At 42.8% G+C, this 24819-nt stretch overlaps 1 protein-coding gene across 3 annotated transcripts; it reads right to left on the bottom strand.

Annotated features, from left to right (window-relative positions):
- Positions 1 to 203: 203 nt before the first annotated feature.
- On the bottom strand, positions 204 to 23669 carry il34 (interleukin 34). Of its 3 annotated transcripts, none has more exons than XM_046352326.1 (7): positions 23318 to 23669; positions 15253 to 15388; positions 13517 to 13620; positions 13253 to 13330; positions 3840 to 4022; positions 3582 to 3744; positions 204 to 1228 (listed from the first exon to the last, which is right to left on the bottom strand). In XM_046352326.1, the coding sequence occupies exons 2-7, from the start codon at positions 15290 to 15292 to the stop codon at positions 1182 to 1184; spliced, it is 615 nt and encodes a 204-aa protein (XP_046208282.1). In that variant the 5' UTR covers positions 15293 to 15388; positions 23318 to 23669; the 3' UTR covers positions 204 to 1181. The 3 variants fall into 3 exon arrangements, with proteins under 3 accessions (XP_046208282.1, XP_046208297.1, XP_046208290.1); XM_046352341.1 differs by having other exon boundaries at positions 23423 to 23669; XM_046352334.1 differs by having other exon boundaries at positions 23427 to 23669.
- Between the last annotated feature and the right edge of the window lie 1150 nt (positions 23670 to 24819).

Genomic DNA, 24819 nt, shown 5'->3' with positions numbered 1-24819 from the left:
CTAGACAACATAACAGCAACACATGAAAACACAGCACGGTAGCAGCACAAATCATGGTACAAAGACAACAGCACAATGGGCAAGGTAGAGACAATATACCACGCGAAGCAGCCACAGCTGTCAGTAAACTGTCCATGATTTGAATCTTTGAATGAAGAGATGGAGATGAAACGGTCCAGTTAGTGTTTTTTTGCAGCTTGTTCCAGTCGCTAGCTGACGTGAACTAAGGATTCTAAATGGTAGACACCTTAAAGGAGTAGTTCGCTATTTTACAACTTGATGTTAGATATTTCCTCACCGGGAAGTAGTCTATGGGTCAGGAAAAACGAATCCATGCTTCAGTTTTATTTAAACAGCCATTAGAAAACTACAGCTAACTTTAGCCACCGCTAAAGGAGGCTCGCTCGGCTGGTGCTAGCACATGCGCGGATCAAATACACTACTGGAACACCGATTAAGGTGTTTACGTGTCCTAATCATTTGAAAAATTGCTCAGAAAACCAGCCGTTTTAAGTTTTTCCATTTTGACCTCAAACCGATTAAGATAAACAGATTAAGGTGTGACATGATTATTGCGTAATCTGTCTACTGCCATAATCAGTTTAATATCCAATTATTAGTGTGCATGTAAACAATCTCTTGTTTACATAAACATCTAATGTAATCTGACCTCAAGCAATCATACTGCAGAAATTAACTCGTTGAACCTGGAATAGATTCACAAATAATATCTTTATTTCAGCATTGATGTGCATAATGCCAAACAAATGAGTGGCTGGAATTCACTGACTATGCCTGCAAGTCAGCAAAACACCTTAAAGCAATTTATTTAAAAAACAGAACAGAGAAAAAAACGTTTTTTAAACAAACACATTTACTATAATATTCATAAAGACAAACAGTCAGAGATGAGAGTAGCTGGCTATGTTTGTGTTCTTACTTTTTATGGGCAACAGTTGCTAATACATATGTCAGCCATAAGTGTTCCCTGATTGCAAAAAATATATAAAATAATACAAATAGAAATGCTACATCACACTCTGCTTGAGCATAGTCACCTGCCCTATACCATACAACTGTCTAAACACATCTAAAACCCGCAATTAAAACACAGAACATAAACATCAGTAGACAATATATTATAAATATACATATGAAAACAATTAGCGCCCTTCTCAGGTTTACTGTAGTCTCTTTCTGCCCTTCCGCCAGTGAGGTAAGCCACAATCTGAGGGAAGAAAATGGTGTAAGTGACAGATGAATCATTATAAAATCATATCTAAATATTTCTGATAAAATCATACCAACTGTTTCTAATAATCAATGACACTATATGAAACGTTTTTTTGGTCTGCTTTGAACCTGTTAGCCATGTAGTAAGCCCTTAACCTATTCACCTATTTTTGTGTTGCTATGTTATATGTTTTTTCTTCGTGGTTTTTATATTCATCATTCATGTTCCTCACACGAGTGCTTTATACTCCTTCCTGCCTTATATTTTCATATGGAAACTCTTCAATTGAATGGTTCACAGATATGCTATAGCCGCAAAACATCTACTGATCTCTCTGTAAAATAGGGAAAATATCAACCTTAAGAGGTGCTGATGCTATTAACCTGTGAAATTAATAGTGCATGATACAGACATGATAACAGGCCCTAACATAACATGTCTACGGCTCTATATTGTGTCAGTATGATGCACATAAAGACAAAGAAAACAGTAAGAGGACTGGCAAGATGTGTGGAAAGCAGCCAACACCGCATCTCTTCCCCTTTAAGATTGTGTTGAAATCAGTTAGTATGTTCTCTTTCCCACGGTCTGACATGACTTAGCTTTCTTTACATTAACTCAAAGTACCATCTGGGTTAAACTTTGTTTGACCAATCTAACCAGGCAACACATAGCTATGTTTTACCTATATAGGATGTGTAAATAAATAATAAATAGGCTAACAGGAGATATTGACAGGCATGTCCAAGTCCTTTTATAGCACAGACCTAAATGGGTATGACCTGGGCATGCACAACCATCTCTTTTCAAACAGTGTTGAATAAGAACATAGTGTCTACAGACACTGAAGAGACGCAATGAACACAACAAGCCCTTATACAGTATGCCAAACCAGTTGAGTAGGTTTGTGTTGATGGGGAAAACGCCAACTTTTGGTATTTAGCAGTCAGACAACTACGCCTTATTTACTTTGAAGAACTACTAAAATAGTGATTTTGTCAGACTGCGTAGGCAGAGGCTCTATAGAGACGAGATGATGACTTGGAATGAAATAATAAAGTCATCAAATAAAACAAATATACACAACAACTTAAATATTTGTAATGTGAATAAATTATGGTTTATAAGTTATATGCTAATGGACAATCACTACCATCATGGGACTTTCATTAATTGTTTTATTCTGTCCAAAAGTATGTGGTCACCTGCTCATCGAACATCTTATTCCAAAATAATGAGCATTAATATGGTGTTAGATGAGGTTGAGGTCAGGGCTCTGTGCAGGCCAGTCAAGTTTATCCACACTGATCTCAACAAATCATTTTTGTATGGACCTCCGTTTGTGCACGGGGGTATTGTCATGCTGAAACAGGAAAGGGCCTTGCCCAAACTGTTGCCACAAAGTTGGAAGCACAGAATCGTCTAGAATATCGTCTGCTGTAGCATGAAGATTTCCCTTCACTGGAACTAAGGGGCCTAGCTCGAACCATGAAAAATAGCCCCACACCCTTATTCCTCCACCAAACTTTATAGTTGGCACTATGCATTTGGGAAGGTAGCTTTCTCCTGGCATCCACCAAACCCAGATTTGTCTGTCGGACTGCCAGATGGTGAAGCATCACTCCAGAGAACGCGTTTTCACTGCGCCAGAGTCCAATGGCGGCGAGCTTTACACCACCTCAGCTGATGCTTGGCATTGCGCATGGTGATCCCAGGCTTGTGTGGATGCACGGCCATGGAAACCCATTTCATGAAGCTCTCGACAAACAGTTATTGTGCTGACTTTGCATCAAGAGGCAGTTTGAAACTCAGCAGTGAGTGTTGCAACCGAGAACAGACTATTTTTACGAACGACACGCTTCAGCACTCGGCACACGCTTTCTGTGAGCTTGTGTGGCTTACCAGTTCACGGCTGAGCCGTTGTTGCTCCTAGACGTTTCCACTTCACAATAACAGCACTTACAGTTGACCGGGCAGCTCTAGCAGGACAGACATTTGACTAACTAACTGGAAAGGTGGCATCCTATGACAGTGCCACGTTGCTCTTCAGTAAGGCCATTCTACTGCCAATGTGTCTACGGAGATTTCATGGCTGTGTGCTCAATTTTATACACCTGTAAGCAACAGCTATGCTGAAAAAGCCAAATCCACAAATGTGAAGGGGTGTCCACATACTTTTGTATATATAGTGTATAGTCTTAACTCATGTTACAAGAGGAGGAATGAATGAAAACTGCACGTCTGGAAAAGTACTATATGGATGGACAGTGGGTAATTGAATTAGAGAGGGCAGAGTTCAGAGGTAATGGAAGAGAGGAAGTACAGTAAGGGAATGAAGTGCACTCACAGTCTTGCTCTCTGTCTTCACTGGAAAAGCAGTCTTTGAAGAGACAGTGCATTGTCCGATAGCAGTTATCCAACAGAGATTTGGGGGTCACGAACTTCCAGCCTTTTGAGTCAATCTCCTTAACCCTTTTGTAGATCTCCTCTATTCGCTCTGGTGGCTCTCTCTGAGAGATAAATATACACGGCCATTATGAGATATGTTTGTTCAAACAGAGATGGGTAGAACAGTGATGGTGACACTATGGCCGGTCTTACACACCTCATCAGTCTGTGGTGGGAACACCTGCTGGACCTTCCTGAAGAGATCCTCCAGGTCGGTGGTGTACTTGTAGGAGGGGTGTCTCACTGGCAAGACCCTCAGAATCCTCTTCAACACCTCCTGGTTGACCAACAGCCACACATCCTGCAGGTCCCAGTCTTCCAGATCCTCCACCCTCGCCCTCTGGAGGGACAAAGAGAAGAGAAAGAAGTGTGGTAGATAGGAAGAGATAGTGATGTTTTATTTAACCTTTATCAGGGAGCCATACTGATCCCAAGGTCTATTTTACAGACGAGCCCTGAATTAAATCAATTCCAGAAAATACACACTTCAAAATCTAAATACAAACTGCAAGCAGAAAGAAAAACAGGATCAAACAAACAAACACATTCATCATTAATAAAGTTCTCAATCAGCTTTCTGAATTTCCCTAGAGGCACCAAAACATCCAATTTAAGAATTTGTAAAGATTGTTCCACAAATAAGGTTTAAGAAAACTAAAAGCTGATTTACCTAACTCAGTAAAAACCAAAGGAACTTCCAGAGTTAACTATATCTGAGACCGGGTGTGGTAAGTCATATGTCTAAAGTTTAGTAAAGATATTAGGAACAGCGGGACTTTTTGTAATATGGCTTTATAAATGAAAACATAGCAATGTATCAACCTACGTGACATCAAAGAAGGCCAACCAACTTTCTGGTAGAGAATGCTGTGATGACTACTGCAATTGTCACCTGTAATAAAGCGCAGTGTGCTATGAGAAACTGCATCTAACGACTTTAATGAAGTGGCAGGTCCGTTCATTTAGATGATGTCGCCATAGTCTAGGACCAATAAGATCGTTGTCTGAACAGTCGGCTTTCTACTATTTAGCGAGAGGCAGGATCTATTCTATAGAAGAAGCCCATTTTTATTCTCAGATTCTTAACTCATCAATATGCTTTTTAAAAGACAGATTGTCATCTATCCAGATGCCCAGATATTTGTAAGCAGGGACACGATAAATATGGACACCGTTCAAAGAACATCTGCTTAAACAAGACATATTTTTATGCACTCTAGAGGACAACATATACTTAGTTTTATCTGCATTCATTACTAATTTCAGGTCAATAAAGTTTTTCTGTAATACAATGAAGGCAGACTTGTAGTTCAGACAGAGCCTGATCAACCGTGGGGGCAATAGCATACGCAACAGTATTATTGGCATACAAGTGCAGGTAAAAATGTATTTTTTTTTTACAGCAAGTCGGTATTGTATGTAACAGTAAAAAGTACAGGATCCAAAATCAATCGCTGTAGGACACCTTTTGTAATATCCAGGAGACATGATTCAACACCATCAGTAGATACACATTGAGTTCTATCTGTCAAGTCATTTTTAAACCAGTTCTAGGCCAATTGAGGAAAGCCTCTGAATTAGCAGTGAGTGATCAACAGTATCAATAGCCTTTGACAGGTCAATGAAGAGGGCAGCACAATGGTGCCTTTTATCCATACAGTTAAGCACATAATTTATAACTATGGATGCAGCAGACATAGTGCTATGACCTGGTCTAAAACCTGACTGATGTTCATTTAGAATACATTTTCAAAAATAAGATCTTAGCTGAGATTTAATCAAGGATTCTAAATATTTTAGCTAGATCAAGAAAGTTTAGAAATAGGGCGATAATTATTTAGGTCACAAGGGTCACCACCTTTGTGAAGGGTTAGTACATGGGCCACCTTCCAAACCAGTACCAGATATAATTGTTAGATAAATCATATGGGTTAATGATTCAGCAATCAGGGGGGCAGAGAGCTGCAGAGAAAATGGATCAAGCATATCAGCCCCAGTGGATTCTTTTGTTGTTACATTAATCTTAAGCAAGGCATCTAGAACATCGCTGATAATAAATTGTTGTAATTAAAACAAAGATTCACTAGAAGTTGACGGGATAACTGTCGAGTCAGCTAGAGTCTGGCAGAGGGAAGAGCAGTCGATTGTCTGACAAGGGTCAATTAAACCACCATTTGTCTCAAATAAAAAGCCTGCCGAGATAAAATGATGATTAAAAGCATCACATAAGAATGAAATCAATCAATGAGGAGTAAACAGGGTTTTTCACATTTAGCCGTGTGGTTTTGAGATCAATTGTGTCAGATTAAAATCAATGCACATACTCTTAAATTTATCTGAGGCCGGGGATAGCCAATTCAGACTCAAATCCCCTAAAATGACCAACTCCGAGGACATAAAAGGTGTTAAACACTCAGATATAGCACCAATAGCATCCGCCATGGCAGCAGTGTGGGGGGGGGGGGGGGGCACATCTACAACCAGGAGCAAAAATGTCTTGGAAACAGAAATATTTAAAGATTGGGACGCCATTAAATTTAATTTGACATATATGGCAACCCCCCCACCCCTTTTTTGTAATCTGTCACAACTAAATACATTATAATAATTTACTTCAATGTCTTTACCAGAGACAGAACCCTTTAACCATGTTTCCGAGAGAACCAGAACATCAGGACACGAGTACTGTACCCAAATTTAAATTGTGTCCATTTTATCATTATTATTTTTATTTTACCCCCCCTTTTTCTCCACAAGTTCTATCTTTTCTCATCATTGCAACTCCCCAACGTGCTCGGGAGGTGAAGATCAGCTTCATGCGTCCTCCGAAACATGACCCGCCAAACCACACTTCTTAACACCTGCCCGCTTAACCAGGAAGCCAGCCGGACCAATGTGTCGGAGGAAACACCATTCAACTGATGACCGAGGTCAGCCCGCAGGCACCCGACCCGCCACAAGGAGTCGCTAGAGTGTGCTGAGCCAAGTAAAGCCCCCCGGCCAAATCCTCCCCTAAGCCGGATGACGTTGGGCCAATTGTGTGCCAACTCCCGATCACGACCAGTTGTGATACAGCCTGAGATCGAACCCAAGTCTGTAGTGACGCTTTTAGCGGGCCAATTGTGTGCCGCCGTGTGGCACTCCCGATCACGACCAGTTGTGATACAGCCTGGGATCGAAACCAAGTCTGGAGTGACGCTTTTAGCACTGCGATCCAGTGCATTACACCGCTGCGTCACTCGGCCCTGTGTCCATTTTTTTATCGTGCATTTGCCCAAACCCCCTGCGAGACTTAAAGTCAAAGAGGGTATTAAGCTCATTCCCATAAGAGCTAACAGACATAGGGTCATCTACAGCTATTTGTCAACTCCGCCAAAGGAGTTCAGCTGCTGCAGGGAACCGGTGTGGCTGCCAATGCTCCATTCTGGGTCTGCACAGGAGGCCTTGGTGTGGCTCCTGTTACAAGGTTGGAGCTGCCATGGGGGGCAGTAGTGTCCAGTGCCAGTCCTGGAGATGGGAGTAGGGAGGGTAACCAAAACTAGCCTGAGAGGGAGGTTGTGGGGGTGCGAAGCTTCAAACTCTCTACATATGAGGGCTGATGATGTGAATGAAAACTCTTCTGGAGCAGGATAGATATTACGATCTTCGCAAGGGGGAAGATGGTGGAGGCCCTCTCTATCACTGACTGTGCTGGACAGTTCCTCTCTAAGTCTGCACACCTCCTGCAGGTTCTGCATGTGGCTAGTACTGACTGTGCTGGACAGTTCCTCTCTAAGTCTGCACACCTCCTGCAGGTTCTGCATGTGGCTAGTGCTGACTGCGCTGGACAGTTCCTCTCTAAGTCTGCACACCTCCTGCAGGTTCTGCATGTGGCTAGTACTGACTGTGCTGGACAGTTCCTCTCTAAGTCTGCACACTTCCATCCTGAGAGCCTGGTTGTCCTCCTCAACATTGTTCAATGCACACTGCAGCTCACGGATCTCATCTGTATGCCGAAGCACCAGGCTGATCTCCTCCTCTATAAGATAGTGGTACTTTCTGACATTTTAAGTTAATTGTTGGTCTTGTGGAGAGCTGTGTGCCAAGCATTAGGATCATCCATGTAGAACAGGAGGTCTCCTTTTATTTCCTTGCTCGCTTTTAGGATGAAGTCTGCCCTCAGAGTCTCACAGCAATTTATTTTTCCTGACTCACTTGTAACATTTTTAGGATAGCCCCAGTCGGTATTCACGTAATAAGAAATTCCCCTCTCGACCACGGCCACAAATTCTATTGACCCCCAACAACGTTGTCGTTGTTTTTTTGTTATACAGAAATAACAAAACATGCCGAAAAGCTGCTGTGTTTTTCAATGTACATGTAACCAGGTCAAAAATATCCACCTACGTATCGCAATGCTCCCACGTAGGGAAATAGAGCCTGCGAGAAGAGCCCCGTGGCTTCAGGCTATGTCTTGGGAGAGTGGGAAATAGGCTACATGTAGCTAGGTTTGTGGAAAACATTTAATCCCAGATAAGACATTTAACTTGTTTAGTACAGTTCGTTTGTAACTCCACTCACTACTTATAGCTGTATAGTCCGTTTGTTTGTGTTGTTGGTCGGTAGCCAGCTTGCACTCACTCACTCACTCACTCACTCAAGTGGCTACTAGCATAGTCATGGAAAGAAGCATGAGGGAATCCCTACAATATTATGTTTTTCTAAGTAGTGAGAACGCTAGGGAGCAGCCAATGTTGGATGTTGTACTTTTCTTAAATGTAGAATTGTAAATGACAAAAACAAGCAAGAAATGTTTGATTTCCCCACAGGCAGGATTGCGACATTCTATCTAATACCATCTGGGTCTATACATGATGGCCATAGAAATAAGAATAAATAGAATGGGCGTCCCCATTCAAGTCAATGATGGCATAATGGGTGGACTGGCGGCCATTGCGAGTGTACCCAAAGCAGGAAGTAAAAGCAGGAAATGTACCCATCAATTTGTTGAATCAACTTAAATTACATTACAAAAAATACATTCCATTGCATCAGCCACATCAGTTAGCATCATTTAAATGAACATTCTACGTTACCATGGAAATTATTGCATCATAATACAAGGAAGCCATTGCGAGTGTACCCATGTACCCATACCAGTCAAATTGCCAGGGTAAGAGGTTCCAAGCCCGTTCTATTCATTCTTATTTCTATGGTGATGGCACAGTTTCTGAAACCATGCTTAGAGAATGCAGCCATTTTAATCTCCATGGTGACCTCTTTATACAATGCACTCTGCTCTAGAATGATGTGCATGTGCCTCTTGATGAAAGCACTTATTATTAAATGATGCACCTGTAGATCATTTCACTAATTGTGTGTAAAGTTGTCATCAAGGAAGCGGGTGGCTACTTTGAAGAATCTAAAATCTAATATATATTTTGATTTGTTTAACACTTTTTGGTTACTACATGATTCCATGTGTTATTTCGTAATTGTGATGTCTTTACTATTACTATACAATGTAGAAAATAGTAAAAAATAAAGACAAACTCTTGAATGAGTAGGTGTGTCCAAACTTTTGACTGGTACTGTATAACAAAATAATGTAACAAAAAAAATATATTTAAGGAGGAGCTCTTAAGTTCTACTGCTCATAGTCCCAGTTGGTACTGTATTAGATAGAACCAATTATTTATATATACACTAGATAACTGATAGGGGGTGCTGTGTTGAAGACACCGTGCCTCCATCTTGACACTCCCTCGCCGTTGTACAAAATATTTTAGAAGCTATAGAAATGCATTTATTAATGTATACATTAGTTTTTGCACACTTTTAAATTATATTATGTGAGCTAAAACATAAAATATTTTCCTTCAAGTTAAATGTTTTTAGATGACTAATGTCACTGTCCCCACTACAACGAAAACATTGTTAAATACATTCTTATGGAGGACTGCTCCTACTGGGGAGTGCTAATATTGCAGTCAGGTGACTTCAAAGCCTCTCAATGGCCAATACATAGCATCAGCAATCCAGGGTGTATACAAAGACAGTACTGGATGATGATATGCTGAAACTGCTTCTCCAATAGAAATCCCTGATCACACTTGTAGGCAATGTCATGGCTAGCTAAAAGGCGCCGAATGGTCAATCTGACATCTGCATTGGCCTCTCGCTCTCATCCAACACTTCCCACACTGCCCCTACTCGGATGGTATCGCGCCGTCCCAACCTTCGCTCTCTCTCCCCCGCTACTCTCTCCTCTTCCATCCTATCATCTCTTCCCTCTGCTCAAACCTTCTCCAACCTATCTCCTGATTCTGCCTCCTCAACGCTCCTCTCCTCCCTTTCTGCATCCTTTGACTCTCTATGTCCCCTATCTTCCAGGCCGGCTCGGTCCTCCCCTCCCGCTCCGTGGCTTGACGACTCATTGCGAGCTCACAGAACAGGGCTCCGGGCAGCCGAGCGGAAATGGAGGAAAACTCGCCTCCCTGCGGACCTGGCATCCTTTCGCTCCCTCCTCTCTACATTTTCCTCCTCTGTCTCTGCTGCTAAAACCACTTTCTACCACTCTAAATTTCAAGCATCTGCCTCTAACCCTAGGAAGCTCTTTGCCACCTTCTCCTCTCTCCTGAATCCTCCTCCCCCTACCCCCCTCCTCCCTCTCTGCAGATGACTTCGTCAACCATTTTGAAAAGAAGGTCGACGACATCCGATCCTCGTTTGCTAAGTCAAACGACACTGCTGGTTCTGCTCACACTGCCCTACCCTGTGCTCTGACCTCTTTCTCCCCTCTCTCTCCAGATGAAATCTCGCGTCTTGTGACGGCCGGCCGCCCAACAACCTGCCCGCTCGACCCTATCCCCTCCTCTCTTCTCCAGACCATTTCCGGAGACCTTCTCCCTTACCTCACCTCGCTCATCAACTTATCCCTGACCGCTGGCTACGTCCCTTCCGTCTTCAAGAGAGCGAGAGTTGCACCCCTTCTGAAAAAACCTACAATCGATCCCTCCGATGTTAACAACTACACACCAGTATCCCTTCTTTCTTTTCTCTCCAAAACTCTTGAACGTGCCGTCCTTGGTCAGCTCTCCCGCTATCTCTCTCAGAATGACCTTCTTGATCCAAATCAGTCAGGTTTCAAGACTAGTCATTCAACTGAGACTGCTCTTCTCTGTATCACGGAGGCGCTCCGCACCGCTAAAGCTAACTCTCTCTCCTCTGCTCTCATCCTTCTAGACCTATCGGCTGCCTTCGATACTGTGAACCATCAGATCCTCCTCTCCACCCTCTCCGAGTTGGGCATCTCTGGCGCGGCCCACGCTTGGATTGCGTCCTACCTGACAGGTCGCTCCTACCAGGTGGCGTGGCGAGAATCTGTCTCCTCACCACGCGCTCTCACCACTGGTGTCCCCCAGGGCTCTGTTCTAGGCCCTCTCCTATTCTCGCTATACACCAAGTCACTTGGCTCTGTCATAACCTCACATGGTCTCTCCTATCATTGCTATGCAGACGACACACAATTAATCTTCTCCTTTCCCCCTTCTGATGACCAGGTGGCGAATCACATCTCTGCATGTCTAGCAGACATATCAGTGTGGATGACGGATCACCATCTCAAGCTGAACTTCGGCAAGACGGAGCTGCTCTTCCTCCCGGGGAAGGACTGCCCGTTCCATGATCTCGCCATCACGGTTGACAACTCCATTGTGTCCTCCTCCCAGAGTGCTAAGAACCTTGGCGTGATCCTGGACAACACCCTGTCGTTCTCAACTAACATCAAGGCGGTGGCCCGTTCCTGTAGGTTCATGCTCTACAACATCCGCAGAGTACGACCTTGCCTCACACAGGAAGCGGCGCAGGTCCTAATCCAGGCACTTGTCATCTCCCGTCTGGATTACTGCAACTCGCTGTTGGCTGGGCTCCCTGCCTGTGCCATTAAACCCCTACAACTCATCCAGAACGCCGCAGCCCGTCTAGTGTTCAACCTTCCCAAGTTCTCTCACGTCACCCCGCTCCTCCGCTCTCTCCACTGGCTTCCAGTTGAAGCTCGCATCCGCTACAAGACCATGGTGCTTGCCTACGGAGCTGTGAGGGGAACGGCACCTCAGTACCTCCAGGCTCTGATCAGGCCCTACACCCAAATAAGGGCACTGCGTTCATCCACCTCTGGCCTGCTCGTCTCCCTACCACTGAGGAAGTACAGTTCCCGCTCAGCCCAGTCAAAACTGTTCGCTGCTCTGGCTCCCCAATGGTGGAACAAACTCCCTCACGACGCCAGGACAGCGGAGTCAATCACCACCTTCCGGAGACACCTGAAACCCCACCTCTTTAAGGAATACTTAGGATAGGATAAAGTAATCCTTCTCACCCCCCCTCCCCCCTTAAAATATTTAGATGCACTATTGTAAAGTGGCTGTTCCACTGGATGTCATAAGGTGAATGCACCAATTTGTAAGTCGCTCTGGATAAGAGCGTCTGCTAAATGACTTAAATGTAAATGTAAATGTGTAGCATTTACAGTGATATGGCCTCTGCAGAAGTAATATAATAATAATATATGCCATTTAGCAGACGCTTTTATCCAAAGCGACTTACAGTCATGTGTGCATACATTCTACGTATCGGTGGTCCCGGGGATCGAACCCACTACCCTGGCGTTACAAGCGCCATGCTCTACCAACTGAGCTACAGAAGGACCACAAGTCAGGGCATTCATATTTCTTGCACTTAGTGGAGCAGCACAGAACTGAATTTGTCAAGGAAGTGAGTTTGTATTTATACAGAATCTCCCACGGCCAACTACTGTTAACCAATCATTTCAATACGGAGCTATACATAGGCATCAGCATTGTTACAACATTTGGGGGGTGCACGGCGATGCGGTAGAGAGCTCAATTTGGCCTCTGCATGCCTCCGGAGGCTCCGAAATTGCGTCGGAGCCTCCCACAAAATGTACAGATCAAGCATAAATTGGCTTTTAGCTAGCTACGCTCAAGTGTAGAAACACGTCATCGGGTCTAACGGTGGTCTCACATGTTCGACTACTTAAGACATAGGCTCAAATCTAGGTTGTGTCTTTACATTTTGAGAAAATCAACAACTTAGGGGACTTCTCAAACCCCGGCCTGGTCTGTTTGGTCTGTTTCACAAGCGTTCCCGGGAATTCTCACGATTTTGCGTCTCTAGGTTTAGAAACTCTGTGGTTTATGTACATCATTGGATAGAGCGCCTGCCCGTGGGGAAAACAAGGTGTGGTTACCTAGATTAACCCTTTTCTGTATGACCAAAAAATCAAGGACAAAGTTGGCTCTTTTACAAGGGGTGTGAAAGGGAAAATGTTTTTGTTTTCCCCAATTTGTGTGCGTGGTCGAGGAGAATTCCCTATTATTACGTGAATATCGACTTGGACTATGGAATTGGTTGCTAGGTGACGGATGTAGTGATAAGAGTAAAGATAAAGGAGGGAGAATAAGGAAGGAATGTAGACGAAGGGTGAGTGAGTGGGTGGTGTGACAAGTAGATTTTTTCCATAATTTAAGTTAGATCAGTGGTAATGATAAGAAAACCAAGGGAGGGACTCACCAGCCTGCTGATATTACTGAGTTTGAAGACCTCCTCATAGTGAACTCTGATGGTGTAATTAATGGGTAAATTGTGTTTCTGTTAAAAAGACAGGAAAAATGTTGGTGTCAGATTGTGTTGGTAGAAAAATACCACCTTTAATGTAATCTCCACATATATCAACTGTCAAGACTACTGTGTGTGATCCACACACTAGACTTGCCTAATTTCATTAATATTCCAAACATGTTGTAACTGTCTCGATATATCCTGTCCCCTTCTTACCATGTTACGTCTTCTGCCTATGAGTTTGTTTTCCAATGTCTTCAAAGACGTGCACTGGGCAGTTCTGGGCGTCATCAAAACAAGAGGTAGTACACATATCAAACCTACAGGGGGCACAACATATATATGATATCATATAACATGTCACCCACTGACGCAGTTCAATATTCTAAAACAGTTTCGTAGAAGTATTGAAGTGGTATAATTGTGGTGAGAACTGAGCAAAGATGTGGAGACTGTCACAGTGCAAAGCCAGACCATAGCTCCTAGCTAGACCTTTGTGGTTGCTTTGCTAAAATGAATTATGCTGAACCATGACCTCTTCTTTCCATCAGACTCATCATCTCACTGAGAATCCACCAATCTCAGAGAAAGCCCAAGCTGAGCCAGATTACAATACTGATTAAACACAACAATAATCTCCTCTAAAATGCTTTCACCTTAATCTGCATGTGGTCAAGTGCAGGAGACATCCAATACATTCATGGTCAGTGGTACATTTTTGCTATTATGTTTGAAAACAGTATTTTGGTCCTGTGGTCCAAACGCAGACTGAGACAGTAGTACCTATTTTGACAAAAGGGTATTTTTTCTCAGGAGTAACTAACTCTGACTAGCACAGTTTCATAGCAGTGGGGGCAGGGTGAGTGGTGGCATGCAGGCCAAAGCCAGTCTGTTGTGGACCACTGTGTGGTTAGATCCTGTGGCCGAGGGCTTAGATGTAGATGATTGTATAGTGACTCCGAGTCAGCAAAATCCCCAAGACCTCACAGCACTCTTCACAAAGACCTAGGAATGTACCTCACTGCACTCAGTCTACAGTCAAGGGCTCAAACATCAGATACCTCACTTACCCTGCCCCCGTCTCTTGCCTTCAATACACGTTCTTCCTCTCATTCTTTAGTCAAGCGTGTGTATTTCTTTCTCTCTGTTACAGGACGTGGTTAGATACATCGGTTTAACAGCTTTTTTGGAACAGAAACCAGACCTACGCAATACTTTTTTTTGTTATCTCTTTCAATCTGAGATAGGAACTGATCAGACATATGTCTTCTACTGTCAATCCCCTATACACTTTCTAGCTTGAGCTCTCTGAAATATACATTGTTTGTCTATGATGAGTCATGGTTACAGTTCTTCAGTTTAAGGGGGGGGGGGCATTGATCTCTTTTACGAAAACACTTTAGGGGTTTCTCCATAGCAGAACAACCTTTGTGTAAACTGTGATGAAGGTCTATTGTCTGAAACATTTGTGGTCCATTAAACCCTTTGTAGAATACACAAGAATGTCAGTGTGATTAATTTTCTTTTACTAACATATGGTATGCAAACCAGGGTGCCCAATGGGAAAAGGTATGCATCATTCGATTTATTACCACTCTCCAAAGACAACTGGGGCTCAGTTGCTGGTACTATAGACTCCCAACGGTCTCTACTGACAGATGTATTTCCTCACACTATTAAGGGCCTCTTAGCGCTCAGTAGGTGTATAAGTGGCGGGGCCTCACCCAGCCCATTGCAATAAAAAACAAAAATTATTCAAGAAACCAGGAATAACATCCATAATCTACCGGTACACATAATCTCAGTTCTGATCCCACACCACTACATCCCCACAATATGTCAAATCTCTAGCGTTTGGCCTGACACGTAGTTCCCAGGGCACTTGCTGTCGGTTAGAGGGACATCTGCAAGCCCTCCAATTCTTCACACAAGCACCACAGGACTTCTCTTACCCAATAGAGCTCCCAGGAGCCAGGTTGTTGACCGGACCATACTCCAATTTATGCCCGTTTAAACACGCTGGAGGCCTCCGACTCAGATCACACACTTTTCCAGAGCACCACAAGGTCCTTCTCGCTCCTTGTTAGCCTGTAACAGCAACACAGACAGGCATTATTAACAGTTCAACATTGACTGTCTTCACTGGTTTCAATCAGATTTGTTCTGAATAGTTATAAACACCACAAAACCCTTGTCAGGTTGAAAGAACAGGAAATAATCAATGTACAGTATACGTTGACATTTGATGACAGACGTATGTGTACATCTCCGGCCACCAACCACTTAATGTCAAAAGGAGAAGTTTGAATTTTGAAACGCTGTATTACCAAAACCGGTGCATTAGACAAAGCTGCGGGAAGATGTTTGGGGGTGGGGGCAAAACATTTTTTTTTTGCCAGCGCTACAGACGGCTATATCGTGGACACCCCTTCAAATTAGTGGATTTGGCTATTTCAGCCACACCCATTGCTGAAAGGTGTATAAAATTGACCGCACAGCCACACAATCTCCATAGACAAACATTTGCAGTAGAGTGGCCTTAATGAAGACCTCAGTGACTTTCAACGTGGCACCATGCTGCCACCTTTCCATCAAGTCAGTTCATCAAATTTCTGCCCTGCTAGAGCTGCCCCGGTCAACTGTAAGTGCTGTTATTGTGAAGTAGAAATGTCTAGGAGCAACAACGGCTCAGTCGTTGCCGCACAAGCTCACAGAACGAGACCCGCAGAGTGCTGAAGAGCGTAAATATCATCTGTCCTTCAGTTGCAACACTCACTACCAAGTTCCAAACTGCTTCTGGAAGCAACGTCAGCACAATAACTGTTCGTCGGGAGCTTCATGAAATGGCTTTCCATGGCTGATCTGCCGCACACAAGCCTAAGATCACCAAGCGTCGGCGGGAGTGGTGTGAAGCTTGCCTCCACTGGACTCTAGAGCAATGGAAACATGTTCTCTGGAGTGATGAATCACGCTTCACCATCTGGCAGTCCGACGGCGAATCTGGGTTTGGCGGATGTCAGTAGAACACTACCTGCTCGACTGCATACTGCCAACTGTGAAGTTTGGTGGAGGAGGAATAATGTTCTGGGGCTGTATTTCATGGTTCGGTTTAGGCCCCTTTAGTTCCAGTGAAGGGAAATCTTCATGCTACAGCAGACAATGACATCCTTGACGATTCTGTGTTCCCAACTTTGTGGCAACAGTTTGGGGAAGGTCCTTTCCTGTTTCAGTGTGACAATGCCCCGTGCACAGAGTGAGGTCCTTACAGAAATGGTTTGTCGAGATCGGTGTGGAAGAATGGGACTGGGCTGCACAGGGCCCTGACCTCAACCCCATCGAACACCTTTGGGATGAATTGGAACGCCGACTATGAGCCAGGCCTAATCTCCCAACATCAGTGACTGACCTCACCAATGTTCCTGTGGCTGAATGGAAGCAGGTCCCCACAGCAATGTTCCAGCACCTAGTGGAAAGCCTTCCCAGAAGAGTGGATGCTATTATAGCAGCAAAGGGGGGGGGGGACAACAACTCCATTTTAATGCCCATGATTTTGGAATTAAATGTTCGACGAGCACATACATTTGGTCATGTAGTGTTTATACAGTCGTGGCCAAAAGTTTTGAAAATGACACAAATATCAATTTTCACAATGTTTGCTGTTTCAGTGTCTTTAGATATTTTTGTTACTATGGAATACTGAAGTATAATTACAAGCATTTCATAAGTGTCAAAGGCTTTTATTGACAATTACATGAAGTTGATGCAAAGAGTTAATATTTTCAGTGTTGACCCTTCTTTTTTAAGACCTCTGCAATCCGCCCTGGCATGCTGTCAATTAACTTCTGGGCCACATCCTGACTGATGGTAGCCCATTCTTGCATAATCAATGCTTGGAGTTTGTCAGAATATGTGGGTTTTTGTTTGTCCACCCGCTTCTTGAGGATTGACCTCCAGTTCTCAATGGGATTAAGCTCTGGGGAGTTTCCTGGCCATGGACCCAAAATATCAATGTTTTGTTCCCCGAGCCACTTAGTTATCACTTTTGCCTTATGGCAAGGTGCTCCATCATGCTGGAAAAGGCATTGTTCATCACCAAACTGTTCCTGGATGGTTGGGAGAAGTTGCTCTCGGAGGATGTGTTGGTACCATTCTTTATTCATGGCTGTGTTCTTAGGAAGAATTGTGAGTGAACCCACTCCCTTGGCTGAGAAGCAACCCCACACATGAATGGTCTTAGGATGCTTTAATGTTGGCATGACACAGGACTGATGGTAGCGCTCACCTTGTCTTCTCCAGACAAGCTTTTTTCCGGATGTCCCAAACAATCGAAAAGGCAATTCATCAGAGAAAATGACTTTACCCCAGTCCTCAGCAGTCCAATCCCTGTACCTTTTGCAGAATATCAGTCTGTCCCTGATGTTTTTCCTGGAGAGAAGTGGCTTCTTTGCTGCCCTTCTTGACACCAGAACATCCTCCAAAAGTCTTCGCCTCACTGTGCATGCAGATGCACTCACACCTGCCTGCTGCCATTCCCGAGCAAGCTCTGTACTAGTGGTGCCCCAATCCCGCAGCTGAATCAACTTTAGGAGACGGTCCTGGTACTTGCTGGACTTTCTTGAAGCCTTCACAACAACAATTGAACCGCTCTCCTTGAAATTCCTGAGGATCCGATAAATGGTTGATTTAGGTGCAATCTTACTGGCAGCAATATCCTTGTCTGTGAAGCCCTTTTTGTGCAAAGAAATGATGACGACACGTGTTTCCTTGCAGGCAACCATGGTTGACAGAGGAAGAACAATGATTTCAAGCACCACCCTCCTTTTGAAGCTTCCAATCAGCATGACATAGTGATCTCCAGCCTTGTCCTCATCAACACTCACACCTGTGTTAACGAGAGAATCACTGACATGATGTCAGCTGGTCCTTTTGTGGCAGGGCTGAAATGCAGTGGAAATGTTTTTGGGGGATTCAGTTCATTTGCATGGCAAAGAGGGACTTTGCAATTAATTGCAATTCATCTGGTCACTCTTCATAACATTCTAGAGTATATGCAAATTGCCGTCATACAAACTGAGGCAGCAGACTTTGTGAAAATGTATATTTGTGTCATTCTCAAAACTTTTGGCCACGACTGTATGTATAGATATAAATACAGTATATATACATACATACGCACTGAACAAAAATATAAATGCAACATGTAATGGGATGGTCCCATGTTTCATGAGCTGAAATAAAAGATGCCATGCGCACAAAAAAAGTATTTCTCTCAAATTTTGGCACAAACTTGTTTACATCCCTGTTAAATGAGCATTTCTCTTTTGCCAACATAATCCATCCACCTGACAGGTGTGGCATTTGAAGAAGTTGATTAAACAACATGATCATTACACAGTTGCACCTTGTGCTGGGGACAATACAAGGCCACTCTAAAATGTGCAGTTTTGTCACACAACACAATGCCACAGATGTCTCAAGTTTTAAGGGAGTGTGCAATTGGTATACTGACTGCGGGAATGTCCACCAGAGCTGTTGGCAGAGAAATGAATGTTAATTTCTCTACCATAAGCTGCCCCAAAAGTTGTTTTACAGAATTTGGCAGTAAGTCCAACCATGTAACCATGACAGCCTAGGACCTCCACATCCGGCTTCGTCATATGCGGGATCATCTGAGACCAGCCACCCAGACAGCTGATGAAACTGAGGAGTATTTCTGTCTGTAACAAATCCCTTATGTGGGAAAAAACTCATTCTGATTGGCTGGGCCTGGCTCCCCAGTGGGTGGGCCTTTGCCCTACCAGGCGCACCCATGGCTCCGCCCCTGCCCAGTCATGTGAAATCCATAGATTAGGGCCTAATTATTGTATTTCAATTGACTGATTTCCTTTATATTAATTAACTCAGTAAAATCATTGACATTATTATTAAATGTTTTTTTAGTACCAGTCAAAAGTATGGACACACCTACTCATTCAAGGGTTTTTCTTTATTTTTACTATTTTCTACATTGTAGAATAATAGTAAAGACATCACAACTATGAAATGACATATATGGAATTATGTAGTAACCAAAAAACTGTCAAACAAATCTAAATATAATTAACATTTTAGATTCTTCACAGCCACCCTTTGCCTTGATGACAGCATTGCATACTCTTGGCATTCTCACAAACATCTTCATGAGGTAGTCATCTGGAAAGTGTTTAAATTTTAACAGGCGTGCTTTGTTACAAAACTAAGGAGATGATTGTGGACTTCAGGAAACAGCAGAGGGAACACCCCCCTATCCACATCGATGGAACTGTAGTGGAGAGGGTAGTAAGTTTTAAGTTTCTCGGCGTACACATCACAGACAAACTGAATTGGTCCACCCACACAGCAGCAGCGCCTCTTCAACCTCAGGAGGCTGAAGAAATTCGGCTTGTCACCAAAAGCACTCACAAACTTCTACAGATGCACAATCGAGAGCATCCTGTCGGGCTGTGTCACCACCTGGTACAGCAACTGCTCCGCCCACAACCGTAAGGCTGTCCAGAGGGTAGTGAGGTCTGCACAACGCATCACCGGGGGCAAACTACCTGCCCTCCAGGACACCTACACCACCCGATGTCACAGGAAGGCCATAAAGATCATCAAGGACAACAACCACCCGAGCCACTGCCTGTTCACCCCGCTATCATCCAGAAGGCGAGGTCAGTACAGGTGCATCAAAGCTGGGACAGAGATACTGAAAAACAGCTTCTATCTCAAGGCCATCAGACTGTTAAACAGCCACCACTAACATTGAGTGGCTGCTGCCAACATGGTAATTGATGGGAATTGATGTAAAATATATTACTAGCCACTTTAAACAATGCTACTTAATATAATGTTTACATACCCTACATTATTTATCTCATATATATACGTATATACTGTACTCTATATCATCTACTGAATCTTTATGTAATACATGTATCACTAGCCACTTTAAACTATGCCACTTTGTTTACATACTCATCTCATATGTATATACTGTACTCGATACCATCTACAGCATCTTGCCTATGCCGCTCTGTACCATCACTCACTCATATATCTTTATGTACATATTCTTTATCCCTTTACACTTGTGTGTATAAGGTAGTAGTTTGGAATTGTTAGCTAGATTACTCGTTGGTTATTACTGCATTGTCGAAAGCACAAGCATTTCGCTACACTCGCATTGACATCTGCTAACCATGTGTATGTGACAAATAAAATTTGATTTGATTTGATTTGTTAAAAGTTCATTTGTGGAATTTCTGTCCTTCTTAATGCATTGAGCCAATCAGTCGTGTTGTAGAGGTGGTATACAGAAGAGCTCTATTTGGTTAAAGACCAAGTCCATATTATGGCAAGAACAGCTTAAATAAGCAAAGAGAAACAACAGTCCATTATGACTGACATGAAAGTCAGTCAATACGGAATATTTCAATAACTTTGAAAGTTTCTTCAAGTGCAGTCGTAAAAACCATCAAGCACTATGATGAAACTGGCTCTCATGAGGATTGCCACAGGAAAGGAAGACCCAGAGTTACCTCTGCTGCAGAGGATAAGTTCATTATTGTTAGCAGCCTCAGAAATTGCAGCCCAAATAAATTCTTCAGAGTTCAAGTTGGACCGCAGAGTGAAGGAAATGCAGCCAACAAGTGCTCAGCATATGTGGGAACTCCTTCAAGACTGCTGGAAAAGCATTCCAGGTGAAACTGGATGAGAGAATACCAAGAGTGTACAAAGGGTGGCTATTTGAAGAATCTCAAATATAAAATATATTTTGATGTGTTTAACACATTTTGGGTTACTACATGATTCCATATGTGTTATTTCGTCGTTTTGATGTGTTCATTATTCCAGAATGTAGAAAATAGTAAAAATTAAAGAAAAATCCTTGAATGAGAAGGTGTCCAAACTTTTGACTGATACTGTGTAAATATACAGTTGAAGTCGGAAGTTTACATACACCTTTGCCAAATACATTTAAACTCTGTTTTTCACAATTCCTGACATTTAATGCTAGTAAAAATTCCCTGTCTTAGGTCAGTTAGGATCACTAATTTATTTTAAGAATGTGAAATGTCATAATAATAGTAGAGAGAATGATTTATTTCAGCTTGTATTTCTTTCATCACATTCCCAGTGGATCAGAAGTTTACATACACTCAATTAGTATTTGGTAGCATTGCCTATAAATTGTTTAACTTGGGTCAAACGTTTCTGGTAGCCTTCCACAAGCTTCCCACAATAAGTTGGGTGAATTTTGGCCCATTCCTCCTGACAGAGCTGGTGTAACTGAGTCAGGTTTGTAGGCCTCCTTGCTCGAACACGCTTATTCAGTTCTGCCCACACATTTTCTATAGGATTGAGGTCAGGGCTTTGGCCATTGATATCTTGACTTTGTTGTCCTTAAGCCATTTTGCCACAACTCTGGATGTATGCTTGGGGTGAATGTTCATTTGGAAGACCCATTTGCGACCAAGATTTAACTTCCTGACTGATGTCTTGAGATGTTGCTTCAATATATCCACATAATTGTCTTGCCTCATGATGCCATCTATTGTGTGAAGTGCACCAGTCCCTCCTGCAGCAAAGCACCCCTACAACATGATGCTGCCACCCCTGTGCTTCACGGTTGGGATGGTATTCTTTGGCTTGCGAGTATCCCCCTTTTTCCTCCAACATAACGATGGTCATTATGGCCAAACAGTTCTATTTTTGTTTCATCAGACCAGATGACATTTCTCCAAAAAAGTACGATCCCCATGTGCAGTTGCAAACCGTAGTCTGGATTTTTATGGCGGTTTCAGAGCAGTGGCTTCTTCCTTGCTGAGAGGCCTTTCAGGTTATGTCAATATAGGACTCGTTTTACTGTGGATATAGATACTTTTGTACCTGTGTCCTCCAGCATCCTCACAAGGTATTTTGCTGTTGTTCTGGGATTGATTTGCACTTTTTTGCACCAAAGTACGTTCATCTCTAGGAGACTGAATGCATCTTCTTCCTGAGTGGTATGAAGGCTGCGTGGTCCCATGGTGTTTATACTTGCGTACAATTGTTTGTACAGATGAACGTGGTCCAAGGATGAACCAGACTTCTTGGCTGATTTCTTTTGATTTTCCCATCATGTCAAGCAAAGAGGAACTGAGTTTAAAGGTAGGCCTTGAAATACATCCACAGGTACACCTCCAATTGACTCAAATGATGTCAATTAGCCTATAGGAAGCTATCTAAAGCCATGACATCATTTTCTGGAATTTTCCAAGCTGTTTAAAGGCACAGTCAACTTAGTGTATGTAAACTTCTGACCCACTGGAATTGTGATACAGTGAATTATAAGTGAAATAATCTGTTTGTAAACAATTGTTGGAAGAATTACTTGTGTCATGCACAAAGTAGATGTACTAACCAACTTGCCAAAACTACAGTTTGTTAACAGTAAATTTGAGTGGTTGAAAGTGGTTGAAAAACGAGTTTTAATGACTCCACTTCACATGCGAATCCAAAATACCTTTGAATTCAGGAATTCTCCAATCTGGATGCATGACAAATGTGAATGGGGTGTGAATGATGTGATCATTCAATTCACGTGAATTTCCATGATCAGTTCCAAAAACAAATACAGAACCTTATGACAAAATTGACAAGAACATTAAATCACACATCACAGCTGTAACTTGGAGAAAAGTAGAGGACAGTGCCCCATATATCACATGTATGGACATATGTTATATGACAATTATATGACAGTAAAATGCATCGTAAATAGAGTAGGCATAGCCAACACTGGCAAATAGCATGTCTATATATCCTATGGATCCCAAGGGTCTTCATTATTTAACCATATAGCCTACAATATCAAAACAGCACCTTCGGCACCAGCGTCCATATTAAATAATATAATGTCTTTTAAGGCCATATAACTAAAGTTGGCTAAGCGCAGCAATACATAACACATCCAATATTTGCTCAAGACGTTACAAATATCACTTCCATATTCACCTGCACAATCTCAGCAGTAACTCCACAGAAACTCGCAACTTCAACACTCCAATGACCATCAGCAGCAGCGACCAAAAGCACACATGGTTCACACAAACGACTTACTTACAAGGCTGGGAAACCACGCGTGCGTGACTGGTCAGTGATATTTAAACAATGTCATCTTTAATAGATGACCTGCGCGCAGCAACACCCAGAATAAAACCCCCGTTTTAGGCGAACGCGAATTTGGGAAAATCCCTGAAGCCTCACTTTCTTTGGCCCAGAACTCCAAAACGAGAGAATATTGATAAATTGCGCAATGTCCAAATGGTCGTCTCCAGCTCCACCTTGCAGGCGCAAATTGTCAGGTTTTACTTTCACTTTCCATGCACTGCGCCATAACTCTCCCAAATAATAATCTCATCCCCGACTAGACTGCCCTAAATATTACATTCTAATTCAGTATCCTAATACAAATTATAAATTATAAAATTCAAATACAATTTGTTGGCACAGATATCGCACCATACTCCACATTCAGCTCCTTAAAACGTACTCCATGTGCTCAACAGCCACGCGGCCATATAAGGCCATTTATTCACAATCACACAATTTCATGACATTAATGTCACCTATCTTCTAGGGCACAGAGTTCATTGTGAACAAATTGACTGCTCGAGTGACCAACATATGCCTACTCAGGACAGCTAGGGTACCAAACTGTCCCACCACAAACGCCCACGTGGATCATCATGGATTTATTTGGGCTTTATCCTGCGGTACTGAGGTGCAGCATGAATGAGACTGGAAAATAATACTGCAATGGCTACAGGATTTGTTAATGGTTTTGGTAAAAATGTCTGAAGCGGAAATGGGGCTGCTGGAGTTTGAGAAAATTACAATATTATGGAGGACATTCATTTGCCAGCTGACCCAAGTGGTTAACTTATAATCATCCATTAGTCAGCTGTAAAATCAAAGACTAGGTCTGATTAGAATTGCCTAAACCTAATTACACTAGAGGGGGTAGGTAGCCAACCTGTCAAAGTGGAATCCTCTCCCCTGTTTCCTTCCCTACAGATGCTGTACGTGAAAAAAGTTTACTGGTGAAAGCAAACACCTCTGATACAATATTGTTTATTTCTATGTTTCAAAATCAGGATCATTGCAGAGGAAGTTCCTTTACACCTGGGGTTCTCAAACGGTTTTGGGGCCAGGGACCCCTTTTGTGATAGTAAATTCATCAGGGACCCCCTCAATCAGGAAAAACTCCAGTGAGATTTATTAAAAAATAGAATACAAGAAGTTCTACTATGACTGACAGTGCATGGCCGAACTAAACAAATCTCAGGCCCTGGGAAGGCCCATCTCTTGGCATCTGAGAGAACATTTAGCAGTTTTCAAGCAATTTTACTGCAATTCTACACATTTTGTTATGGGGCAGAGATGTTTTGTTGTTGTCGCTTTAAATACTGCCTTGCCTGCATCAAACTGATCTAGGGTGTAATCATAAGTCCAAC

The sequence above is a fragment of the Oncorhynchus gorbuscha genome, linkage group LG01 (assembly GCF_021184085.1).
Source record: "Oncorhynchus gorbuscha isolate QuinsamMale2020 ecotype Even-year linkage group LG01, OgorEven_v1.0, whole genome shotgun sequence".
Taxonomy (NCBI): Eukaryota; Metazoa; Chordata; class Actinopteri; order Salmoniformes; family Salmonidae; genus Oncorhynchus; species Oncorhynchus gorbuscha.
Note: the sequence above shows the minus strand (reverse complement) of the source record. Positions and strands in the feature narration are given on the sequence as shown.